A 13,570-nucleotide genomic window follows, 5' to 3' on the forward strand; every position below is an offset into this window, starting at 1 on the left:
TGTCAGCCATATCTTTGTCATATAAAAAAACTCTGCACAAGGGACCATTTTTCATATGTATAGCGGTTAATGACTATAAATATCAAATTTTCTGATATATATTGTTTAAACAGTAGGAGTTGTGGCCCTTCAACCTCTGAGTGTATTTAATGCTATCTGGAAGTTGACAGTTCAATTAATTGAATCTCTTTCCCACAGATAATGTTTCTGCCTTGTTCCTTTCATGGATATTTCTAGGAACAAATGCTCTATTGACTTGGACCATGAACAAACTTACTGAACCATCTTCCCTTACTCAATTCTATCTGCCACTTCTCTTTGAAGCGGTCCCCCCTTACTTGAATATCTTCAGATGTTCAAGACACACCCCAACATATTACTTCTTTCTTCTTGCTGAAATATGGCACTGATGTGCTATAGGTTTTTACAACCTTCCATATCTAGGTCTAGAAACACGATTTTAATTCCTCATCTCAGAAAAATTGACCGTAGAGCTCAGATTATTTCAAATGTTAGGGTTTTGAGTCATGAGAGAGCAGCAGATTTCAACTAGGTACCACTTAGAATCATCAGTAACCATGACCTAAGCCAGTGTTTCCCAAATTGAATGTCTTCTGTAAAAAATTATCAAAATTAAAAATGAGCCTGGAATGGTTTTAAATGTGCTTCTCATTTTGCATGTGGGTTGTGCTATTAAGGCCAGCATGCGCTGGTCTTAATAGCACAGCAATAGTGTGCACTTAGCTTTACATTGAATATGAGACTGATGATACTCGATGCTAACTAAGGCGTTCGGTTAAAATTTCAGGATTTGTGAAGTGTTCCGTTGTAGGAAAAATTTGGGAAATGCTGACCTAAGCTATTAATGACTGCTGAGGGCGAAAATCGTTAGCCTAAAAATTCTCAAAGGTTACACTTGCATAAATTGTACCTGCAACTTTCAATAGTGCAGTTCCTATTCTAATAATAATATATTCTCAAATTCAGTTGAGAATATAGAAATCATCCCAAATTCTATCTTTTGACCAGGCTTACTAATTTTGGCAGCGTAACTGCTGTAAATGTTTTGTATAATCCGTATTTCTGTACAGATGTCAACTCTAGCTGTCTTTCCAGATTTCTGGCTTTCACTGGTTTTTCCTACTTCATGTGTTGATATTCTTGATTGACTAGTACTATTCCATCACTGCTCATCTCATTTATGTCCTTTAAAATAACAACCCCAGACTTCTAGAATTTCTTTATTCTTACCGTTATAATCTTTTATTTTACTTAACATATACTTTCTCCAATTTCCTTTTCTTACTAGGACATCAGGATATAATTAGGACTGCATCGCTGTATTACAACATTCATAATACGACAACTGTCATTTATGCTGGATATTGGTCAATAAATAATGATACTCGGAGCCAAAGACCAGCCACTAGCAAAGTGATCTTTTTGCAGAAAAGCAAAAATTCCTTTTAAAGAACTCTTTAATGCAGACAAAATTTAGACCAAATCGCCCCTGTCTGTCCATCTAAAAGTCAAAATTTGGGTCTAGCATATATTTTACTAAGGAGTTGTAAAGTATATGAAATATCAGCATGTGGAGGAGATATATAATATTTATTTCGCTAGTGCAGGATAATGATTTAGGTGAGGGACTGAAACCGAATGACTTCTCAATAAATATTGTAGTTTACTAAATGATTAGTTCACTTGGTAGTGTAAATAATTTTTTCTTCCCTGGACAGTTTGCCTAGCTTGCAAGATTGCAAAATCTTGTCACCTATGCATCAAACTCCTAGCTATAAAACATTAAACATGCTTCTTGTCTGGACGAGGTACTAATCCATGTCTTTTCATCCAATGGGTTTCTTAATGCGTTATGAAGGCACCTCTCTTGAAAATGGTTTGGGTTGTCTAAGTTCGAAAACAAAGTATGCAAGTCCAGTTGTAGCATCGAAAGAAAATTTACCGATGTGGCATTTTGTTAGAGAAACGTCACATTTCTCTAAATAGTTGTTCTACTTTCTTTATTCATATGGAGTTTTCTCCCCCGTCCCTATTGGGGAGAGTTGAGTCCCCCCCTCCTGGGGGGTTAAGTATTTATCGCTGTAGATCCATGTGTTCACGGGGCCGGTTTGCCAGCTTGCAGGATAAAAACCACAGATAAACTCCGGGAAACCCTGCTGTCCACGCCCAAGACCAGCTAACTTGGCTATAGCTGAGGAAGATCCTTAAGCTCCTCACGTCGGCGACGGGAATCGAACCCAGGACACTCCTTCCCCAGGCATATGGTTGCGAAGCGCATGGTCACTAGGCTAACCGCGTGGACAGTTGTTCTACTAACAAGACCTTTCGAGTTGACTCAGATTTTTTTAAATTTTGCATGTTAATTCTGTGTGTTTCTGGTAGGTCTGCCTAATTTGCAAATGAAAATCCTGAGTTTAATTAACTTGTACAGTTAAAGAGCCTTAATACATGTCCATTTCATCTTAGGTCGGATTGAAACCCAGGTATTTCCATCCAGAAGACAAATTCATAATTTGCATTGTGCAGGTGTTGCACCTTGAGAACACTTCAGTAAGATAAGGACTTGATATGCTACTATAAGACTACATGATAATTAAATGTAATTTTATCTGAGGATGATGAGGAGGGAAAAACTGCACGTGCACTGATTGAGGGAGGATCATCAGAGTATTCAGAGATCATGATTAATGAGATCTGAATTGATGAAAGTAGGATCGCAGTGGAAGGATTCTTTACGAAGACGGTGTTCGATCGACAACCGTAGATCAAAAGCTCAATAGAAGCTCACAATAACATTAGTGCAACGCAAAGTAAGCTCTTCTCTATTATGCAACTTGCCAAGGCCCTCTGCTGTGCCTCCAGAAGGAGATTTCGACTGCCGATCTACACTCTCGGTGGAAGGAAGGAACAAGGTGGGTCCTGAAACACACAGCTCCTACACCCCACCGTACAGCTTTAATAGGACACTACTTTTCCTAGAATGGACGTCACCGACGATCTAATTCAAATCTTTAGCAAAGACTAGCTACTTGACCTATTCAAGAAGATTCTAAAAAGGTTGGACACGGAATTCCCAGGATTCATAAATATATGTATAGGTCACCGATTAAGAGGGAGAAGAAGAGGATACAGAGGGCGAGCTTACAACTATCCCATCACCCAGGACCCATAGACAGATGGACTCCCGGATGAACAGGCACCCAAGAGATGGAAGACAGACCAAGAACACATGGAAGAAGACATCTCCACAGACCGCAGAAGTTAAAACCGAAAAGGTCCCACCAGTCATCCTCTGGGATAAAGAGAAATGGACTTTAGTTTCAAAATCCCTAGGCGAACAAAACATCAATTTCTCAAGGGCAAGAAACACAGACAACGGTGTAAAGATCCAGTCACCGATTATCGCAAAATCACCAAGATGTTGGACAACGCCAAGCTGCCCTTCCACACATTCACACTGCCAAGTGAGAAAAACCTCAAAGTGGTACTCAAAGGGGTTGCTGAAGGCATCACAATCGACGAGATCACTGCTGGCCTAATCAATCAAGGCCTGACACCCAAAGTAAGCAGAATGATAAGATCCGACAAAAAGCCAATTCCACTTGTGCTGGTCGAAATCAGCAATAACCAAAAAAAAGGATATATGTGCCTACAGATATCTAAATCCACAGATGCCAAAAGTTCGGGCATGTAAAAAACTGTGCAGAGCAGCATACAGGTGTCTGAAATGTGGCGAGGGACACCAGACCAACAACTATATCAAACATACAACTCCTGCACGTTGTGCAAACTGTGGAGGAGTTGTATGTTCTCCAATTACAAAGGGTGCCTCTACCACCCAAACAATCGTGAATCAGCAAGAATTTACCCAGCTCCCCTCTGCCATTACACCAAAAGCAATGAAACAGGTCGCCCTTCAGTCCAAAAGACATCAACACAGGAAGGTACGAGATCCACAGCTTCGATCAAAACTTATGCAGAGGCTGCAAGCAATCAGATTTTCCCACAACTCAAGAGCAGGCAAGTCCAGATTTAACAGCTTCGCTGTACAACATGATGCAAGAACTTGGCAAAACAATCTTCCAGAATCTCATCACATTCAGGAAAGAGACTCCGTCAAGGAACTCAAACCACCATGACAGCCATACGCGATGAACAAAAAATTCAAACCAAAGTCACTCAAGATAGTAGCATGGAACGCAAACGGATTGACAAACAAAGTACTGGGAACTGCAAGAATTTGCGACCAGACACAGCCCTGACTTCATCTTAATTAGAGAATCACACTTAAGGCCAGCAAACAATACGTGGCTACACTATACACAGAAATGATAGACTTGGTGCAAGAGGAGGAGGAGGAGGCACTGCTATTATATGCATCAAAAGTTACCTAAATCAACACAATCCCCAAACCAAAAACCTGGAAGTAACCAGAGTGGAAGTGCATGCCAGCAGCCTCAAAATATATGCCTATAATATACACTCATAACCTACCAAGCATACCTATACTGACAACAGATCTCGACTCCATCCTAGAATCCAATTATTCCGTTATCATAGCAGGGAGATCTCAATGCAAAACACACATCTTGGTTCAGCTCGTCAATTAACACCAAAAGCTCCACACTGTTCAACTATGCAATGCTCAATTTGCGGTTGTGGCTGGTCCCACCGAACTCACCCACTACAGCCCTACTGGCAGTTCGGATGTGCTAGACATCGTCATTCTTAAAAATATTAGATACCAATACCAATTGAAAACAGTAAACGAACTATCTTTGGACTACACTCCCATAGTGCTCCAACTAGGTTCATCAGACCCATTCTCTCTCTGACACACACATACATTCATACCATGGGAAAAGCTAGCCAAGGTTCTCCAAGAGTATATCGGTCCAGTGCCAATCATCCACAAAAAGGAAGAGAGAGACACGGCAGTAAACACTTAACCAGCCAAATCCAGAAAGCAATGGAAGCAGTCAAGCAAACCACCCAAACAGCCGCATCACGGAGGAAATCATGCATCTAATAAGAGCAAAGAACAATGCCGGAAAGCGATTCCATAACACAATAACCCCACAAGACAAAAGAATACTGAACAACCTAACCAGACAGGTCCGAGAGGTTCTTCAAAAAACACTAGGAAGACAAACTGGCCAACATCAATGCTGAAGATCACTCTGTCTGGAAATTCTTAAGAGCCATCTGCACCAAACAACAAATTGTACCCCCCATACAGACCAAGAAAATAATGGTACACACAGACAAAGAGAAAGCGGAAGCACTAGCAGTAAACTTTGAATCACAGTGTAATCCATCTTATGCAAACCTGAACATCAATCTTGTATACAAGATACTCCGTCAGGTTAAGACAACCTTATTACAGAAGAAAGTAACTCAGAACCCATCGCTCCCACCACTCCTGCAGAAATAATAAATATCATAACTCATGTAAACAGCAAAAAGGCTGCAGGCTCAGATGGCATAAGGCCATAGTACATCTCGTCAGCATAACCAAGGCTATCTTCAGATACCAGCATTTCCCCACAGCTTGGAAGATCGCAAATATCATGCCATTGGAGAAGCCGGGAAAGAACTCCCAACACCCGGAAAGCAAGAGACCAATTAGCCTGTTATGCAGCCTCGGAAAGGTGACCGAGAAAGTGATCCTCACATGGCTTCAAGCAGATAGACAAACAGGGAATTTTACCAAACGAGCAGTTTGGCTTCCGCAAGTACTATACAACAAATACACTGGCTAGTGGAGATTATCACAAAAGGCTACAATTGGAAACTCAATACAGCTGCCATCTTCATTGATGCGACGAAGGCGTCGACAAAGTATGGCATCAAGGCCTTCTATATAAATTCATAAAATTTAACTTGCCAGTTAAGTTAACGAAAATAATTTATATAATATAATATAAAATAACAAAAATTTCAGGTACGAAATAATATTTCGTACCTGAAAGACAGATATATGCAAATCAAAATCATTGAAACAGTATCACCCAGACGAAAGGTATTGGCAGGCGTTCCCCAGGGCACCCTTCTCGCACCTCTCCTGTTCTCAATATTCATAGTGGACATCCCTCGGAACCTAAGAACAACAATCACTGCATTATATGCAAATGATAATGCAATACTGGCATGATCTATGAGCCCACAACTGGCAATTAGAAAACTACAAAGCAGCATTCACATACTAGAAAAATGGCTGAAAGACTAGAGGATCCAAGTAAATCCCGAAAAAAATCAGCCATACTGTTTTCCAGAAAGAGAGTCCACAGCATGGATGACATTCACCTCTTAGGTGTCAGGATCCCATGGCAGAATAACATCAAATATCTCGGAGTAATACTCGATAAAAAAAAAAACTCACCTTCAGCAATCAATAAAACACACTGCCTCAAAGACATCGAAAGTAATCGCCCAGCTCTACCCTATGATCAACAGGAAAAGCAAATTGGATAAAACAAATCAAGTTACTCATCTATAAGATGGTAATACGCATACACATACACATCCCCCGCATGGAGTCATACCGCGAATACAAACATCCAAAAACTACAGAGAATACAGAACAAATGCCTGAGGATGATCTTAGACGCCCCTTGGTACAATAGAAACTCAAAAATCCACAGAGAAATCAACACCCCTTACATCTCCTCCCTACTCCTAGATCTAGCTGAGAAGTTCTTCACCAAGACAAGCAACCACCCAAACCCGTTGATCAAAGAAGCTTCGGAATATAATGAGGAGGAAAGATTCAAATACAAAAGGCCCAAGTCCACTCTGTGTACAGCTGAACACAGGTAAACTCACAGCCATCACGGGTCGAGCTTAAAGCTCATTAACAATCCACTCAAAATACTTCCTTTACAGACAAAGGGGAAAACGAAATGCATCTTTGCTTCACCCATCCAGCTAGCAATGTTATGCGCTGTTATTATTATTTGACACCTCCAGGGAGTCCAGACTCATCGAAGGAGAGTGTGCCAACAGCATCGAACGATTGCCTCCCTTCCAACTACTAACCGAGCTCAAGCGTGCTTAACTTTTTGCGTGAGCCATTAGTAGCAGAGGCTCTACCAATAGATAGACCAACATTTGCTGGCAAATATGCGTGTAGTTTTATCTAATTTAATAGAAGCGGATACCTCTCACGCACATTTCTTTCTATCACTTCCTGTAGAAGTGTAGTTAAGAACATTGTCATTATAATATCTGTTACCTCTATACATTTTATCATAACCAGGTTCCGTCTCTTTTTTTAACAGCTTTTATTATTATTATTATTATCCTCGATGAGTCTTTGGACTCCCTGGAGGTGTCATAATAATAATAATAACTTTCTAGGTCGGTTTTCCAGCACAGATCGTTTCATCGACTCATTCTATTCCAGAAGAATTATGACTGTTTTACTGCCAATCTGTTTGCGAACGGAAACATTTTTCAGGTTAAAACTCTTCAATTTCGTATGAGATCAGCTACCTAAATCTAAAGATAATCTGTATTTTAAACCTAACCTGAAAATATCCCTGAATATATTGAATGAGAGGGAGAATTAAAAATGAATAAATAAAGAGGGAAAACAAATAATTTGTTTTGCGCGCTGTTTATGAACAGAGAAGTGTGTTTCGTGAAAGTGATATTTAATGCGGTGTGCAGAGGACCAGTATAGCTAACAAATTAGTAACTAATATTTTAATATATATATATATATATAGTAAAAATGTTAGGAGGAAAAGCTATAGAACTCATAAAGGAACTTCACAGAACTCAAGATTCGTTACAACCGATGAAGGTGCGCATTTTTCATGCTGAAATGAATGGGTACTGATGGATGAATGTTTATTATCGTGTCTTGTTGTGTACTTAAAAATTTGTTTCGTTCACATAATTTCTTCACGGACTATGGCCATAGGTATAGATAAAATCAGTGTAAGCTGGTGCTGATAGGAGAAGTTAGATAGGGAATCTCCAGTCTCCTAACTTAGAAACAATGACCATAATTTTGCTCGTATTGCTGCATAGCAAAATTATTATTATTAACCTAAGACCTCCCCATGGAGTCAGAGACTCGTCAAAATACTATCTCTCAACGATTTTTAGCTTCTTTTAGATGAAGTTATTCACTATCGTATAAAATTTGAATATTTTCATAAATATTTATACAAAATTAATATGAAATATGTTCATTTATTTCAGAACATAATTTTCATATCCTATCATGCAATTTCTTGCACTCGCATATTTCATTGAAGCAAAACAAAATTCCTTTATAAAAGTCAATTCTACTAATACACTGTCGTAAACTCACCCATTTCTGGGATGTAATCTTAAACGTTTTCCCGTCATCCACTTTAGTTTACAAACACATAGCAACTGCAGGTCAACATTTGTTCCCTGACCAGCTTCAGGCATGCTGTACTAATATTTCATCCTCCTCTTTTATTCCATTTACCTCTGTGCTTTTGGAGCAGCTTTTCCACTCAGTTTTTTTAAAGGACTACAACTTTAAGGCATTCAAAAAAAAAAAAAACATATTAACAGATTTCTTATTAATTACTTGTCCATGCACACACCCATCACTGTTGTACTATAGGTTTTGTTCAGACTCTTGTTAGGAGTTTTGTAAAAAAAAAAAATACTCCACACAGTATTTTTTTTTTCTTTTATTATATATTTATATAACTACTCTGCTTTTGACTAAACTCTTCTCCTTAATTTCTGTTCTAGTGTTTAATTTCGTATGATTTTTTCATTTCTACTTGTTTATGATCACTAGTGCTAATGATAACAAAGAAATTTGCAGAATTTTTTCCCTTTAAAAGAAAATAAATATTATATATATCCAGTGGCAGTTGTCAAAATCTTAATAACTAGATTTCCTATATAAATGTCTAACTTAAGGGATGCACCACAATATTTATTTTTTGGTATGCTTTTTCTTGGGTTCCATAGCACACTTTCCATTCTGAAGAAATTTTGAAATATTTTACTCTGTGGACCCCCCCCCCTCTCCCATGCCCAAATATGACATATTTGCACTGTTAGTTATTCACATATGACGTCACTGTGATGCCATATTGTCATTGCCATATCTCATCGGGTTTGGGGAGTCAAGCCTTCTGCTGGAAGAAGTGCTAAGGTTGCAGATTCCCTTTTCATACAGAGTTAGGAGGACAGACGAACACAAACATTCATGTCCCTGGTGGGATTCGAACCCTTAGCCTCATGGCTGGATACCAGATATGCTATCCTTTTGGCCAATCAGGCTGGCAATATGCACTGTGAGGATAGTGAATTCTTGTGCCTTGAAGTATCGATAAAGCTCGACCAGTAAATTGCAGAAATTCATTTATATTTGTTAGAATGTTGCTTTGAAAGTTTTTTTACTTGGTTATACTATAAATTAAAGATGCCAAGAAATTATATTTTTGGTTTAATCCTTCAGCTGACTATCCTTATACTTGGATAAAGAATTAAACCAGGAATATAATTTCTTGGCATATTTAATTTATAGAATTTTACATTTGAAATTAATTTTGCATACCATATGTTTTCTGCACATTTTATAATAACATATTTTGATATTGTGGAAATTTTTAACAACTGTTTTAAAACTGCTTCAAAATTTAATAACTAGTTTACAAGGTATTTCTAAAAAATCATATTCTCTTAGTGTTTTGGTCAGTGAATATATTACTATGAGGAGAGAACAGGCAGAGCCATACTTAAACTTTTCCCCAGGCAGATGGGGCCTGAGGCACTAGAGTATTCCAGGACCCCTCCCTCGTTGTTTAGGGTCCTTAAATTGGGCTTAATTTAAGGGGAAATTTAGGTGCACATAAGTATGGCTCTGAGAACAGGATCTGCTTAAATAACTAGATGAAGATCATAACTATAAACTGTGAGTCAACTGTAAATGTGGCATGAAAGAGTAATAGTCAATCATGTAACTCATTTTTCAGCTCAGTAAGTGCTGATTCATAAAACTTTAATTTAAAAGCAACAAATGACACTTTTTTTTTTCTCTCAGGCATCAGAAAGGTTATTACTGGTTTCGATACATTTTTAGAGCACCATCGAAAAGCCCAGAAGCTTACCATTTATTTAGTCAAGTAGCCAGGTAGACTCATAATTTCTGATCCAAGCAGTTTTCAGAAAATTCACCCACACATGTCTAGCAGACCATTAAGTTCTAAGCAAAAATTGCTTTCAGAAGCAGATTCTAGCACTCAATTACTTTAAATAATAATAATAAAGGAATGGGTAAATGAATAAAGAGGAAGAAAAAAAATTGTTTTGTTAGTTTGGAGTTGTGTTGTAACAGATTTAGAAGAGTAGGGAAATTACTATTGCCAGTTCTGATGAATATTGACCATAGAAAAATTTATAGAAAATGCAAGCAACAAAAATGAATGTCTGTGTGAAAGAGACTGGTGAGAATTCACAAGACAGATTATTAATCAACCTAATTGCTCTCTTCTATACCAAGTGAATGATTTTTAGGTAGCACTTAGATGCATACCCTAAATGTGAGAACAGTATTCAGTCGTTGAATAGATTTGCAATTTATATAAATTTAGTAGCTGTTCAGTAGTAAAGCAACACATCAAAAACAAAAGGCAAGCCCTATTTTTTGTATAATAATGAAGCATTATTTATAACATGCTTATGTCAAAAAAGATTGGAGGTTAGGTTATGCTAAAAATTGAAATCTCATCTTGTCTCAGATAGATCTCATAAGTAAAACTGAAAAAAAAAAATAGGATTCCTTTCTGCAAGAAATAAGACAAGTTTAAGGTTTTACTGGTAATTAAAATTAACAGTGAGTTGATATAAAAGATGATCAGAACTCATTGAAAAATTATTTGTAGATCAAAAAGCTAAACTGTGAATTTTAAAGCAACTGGAAAAGATTGTTATATAGCAAAAAAGAGAGTAGGTAAAAGCATGGACAGTTGTGGAACCCCACATTAGTTGAAAATTTTGAGGATAAATTATAGTATGTTTTCAGAATATTTTAACTACACGATTCCTCATATTCCTAGCATTATGTCTCACTTGGTGCATGATCCGCTGTTTTTATGATTATTATTATTACTACTTCTCCCATGGTGACCCACTCCTTCCAGGGGATATATACATATATTTGTCTGAATTAATGTATGAAGGTGAAAGACAATCATAAACATCCATGCCCTAGGCTTATTACTACTTCTCCCATTCTCTTCTGTTTCTACCTAAAGTATTGGTATACACTTCTGATTGCATTTCACTTGAATATTTTCGAACACTGTTCTGTCACTTCTTATTTCATTTAGCAATCTTTCAGAGTTATTACTCCAGACATCCAGAATGTCTTTATCTTTACTTTTTTATATTTTTGGCTAATTAACTAAGTTTTTATACTAGTTAGATTTTTATTTGTTTATGTGTGAAAGTTGATGTAGAAATTTTGTGCTTGTGGTGTTTGTAGTGTGTACGCACATGTGCGTACACAGTACAAAGATGTGAACATGAGTGAAGATATTCGAAAATAACTGGTGGGTTGAGGAATGAATTGAGTGAGACAAGACATTTAGAGAATAGATCGGTAGGTGGAGGTGTAAGAAGGAAGGAAGGAAGGTGTCAAAGACAAATGATTGCAGTGAAATGTTGGAAAGTAGGGTAGTGCTGTATGGGGACTATATGATGAGAGATGTGAAAATGGAGTATGTCTTAGAGGGAGCAACAGGGCCCAGAACTTGACTTCTGTTGCTACTGGAATAATACTTTGTCTGATTCCTAACTCAGGATCTTGGTGAAGAGTGCATTTCTGCAAAAGCGTACACAGACACTTTTCTGCTGATAATCTGAACCCATTTCTAAGAGCTCATGAGGAGACACAATCAGTTGTCTGTTGAAGTTGTGTTTCATTTACCCTCATGTTACAAAAGTGACAGTAAATTGTTAAGTACTCAACATATAGAGCATTGCCTGCTGTGAGAAGAAGCTGTTCAGTGATTGAATTAACTTTGACAGGAAAACGTGTCACATTTTAAGACAACACCTCCATGATATGGTTGAGATAATATGCTTTCTTCTCAGACTTGGAAGAATTGGCTAGACAAAGTTTTTAATAAAAACAGGACGGTGCTCTCTGAGATCTAAGTATAGAGGTCTTTTAATGTGTGTCATATCTACAAGCATTTCTCCATGTCAAAGAATGTGTCTTCTATACATGTTTCTAAACAGACCGCATGGTCCAACGTTGAATGTTGTCTACAAAAGCCACATTGTGTTTTGGAGAGACAATTGTTGGTTTATTAATACGAGAAAAGTCTAGCATTTTCTCCAATGACTTACAAAGACAGCTGGTTGGAGTGATAGGTCAATAATTGTTTCCATGTGTTGGATCTTTTCCTAGTTTTGGAATGGCAGTGGCAATTGACTTTTGCCAAGAATCTGGAAACTCTTCCTCTCTAAGTATTCTGTTATATAATAATATATAATAATATGATAAAACATCTTCCATCATGTTATCTGGAGATCTAGATAACACGATGGAAGATGTTTTATCATCTCATAATGGACTATCAGTCTACTACACTGTCATGAAAGAGAGAGAGTAAAAGAGCTCTTTTTAGTTCCTTCTTAATGAATGGCTGATTGTACAGTTCTGGCAGATTTGTAGAAAAATTTAGCTGCTGTTTCTCTCTCCATCTTTTCAATATTGAAAATTCAGGATAGTATGAAGCTGTTGTTGAGATTCTTGCAAAATTTTCACCTAATTTCATTTTCCGGATTTTATCGCATGTAATTTTTGCACCAGTTCTTTGATTAATCATCATCATCAAATTCCTGCCATGTACCCTCAAGGGGTGTACAGGATATGATAGTACTACATGAAAAAAATTACATCATTACTAGCTTCCTACCTACAATTTTCCTCCAAATCAGTCTGTTACTTGTCAAGACTCCAATGTTATCAGATCTTATATTTCTATCATCTAAGGCACTTTGTACCATATCAATCCACCTATATCTTGGTCTTCCTCTGGGTCATTTTCCTGCCAACCTGGCAGAGAACACTTGTTTTGCTAATCTTTCTTCACCCATTCTGTTTAAGTGACCATGCCACCTTAGATTAGCTCTGCTAACACATTCCTGGATGCTGACAATGTCAAGTTCTTTCCTAATATCCTCATTTTTAATATGATATTGCCATTGATGCCATCTGTTCACACCTGTAATCTTTCTCAGAACTCTCATATCTGTGGTCTCTAGTCTTTGGTCAAGTGTTTTACTTCTGACCCAGCTCTCAGATCCATAAGTTAAAACTGGTTTGAACACTGTCTTGTATATAGCGAATTTAGTGTTCCAACTAATTTCTCTGTTATTCCACATGAATTTATTCAATTGACTTCCTACCATACCAGCTTTGCTGATTCTGTTGTCTATTTCTATATTTAATTTACCATCTTCAGTAAAAGTCGTGCCTAAGTAGCTGAAATGTTTTACTTGTTCCACAGATTCTCCATTCACAACACAGTTGACA

General features: G+C 37.5%; 1 protein-coding gene across 2 annotated transcripts in view; it reads left to right on the forward strand.

Annotated features, from left to right (window-relative positions):
* Positions 1-7,694: 7,694 nt before the first annotated feature.
* The window catches only part of LOC150104626 (DNA replication complex GINS protein PSF1-like), an 85,281-nt gene continuing 79,405 nt past the window's right edge, over positions 7,695-13,570 (forward strand). For both annotated transcript variants that reach the window (XM_090395822.1, XM_090395823.1), the window contains exon 1: positions 7,695-7,828. In XM_090395822.1, the coding sequence (XP_090251948.1) occupies positions 7,757-7,828 (72 nt within the window). In that variant the 5' untranslated portion in view covers positions 7,695-7,756. The remainder of the gene's footprint in view (positions 7,829-13,570) is intronic.

This window comes from Typopeltis vanoorti, chromosome 7 (genome assembly GCF_054136105.1).
Source record: "Typopeltis vanoorti isolate ZY-2024b chromosome 7, IOZ_Tvanoo_1.0, whole genome shotgun sequence".
Taxonomy (NCBI): domain Eukaryota; kingdom Metazoa; phylum Arthropoda; class Arachnida; order Uropygi; family Thelyphonidae; genus Typopeltis; species Typopeltis vanoorti.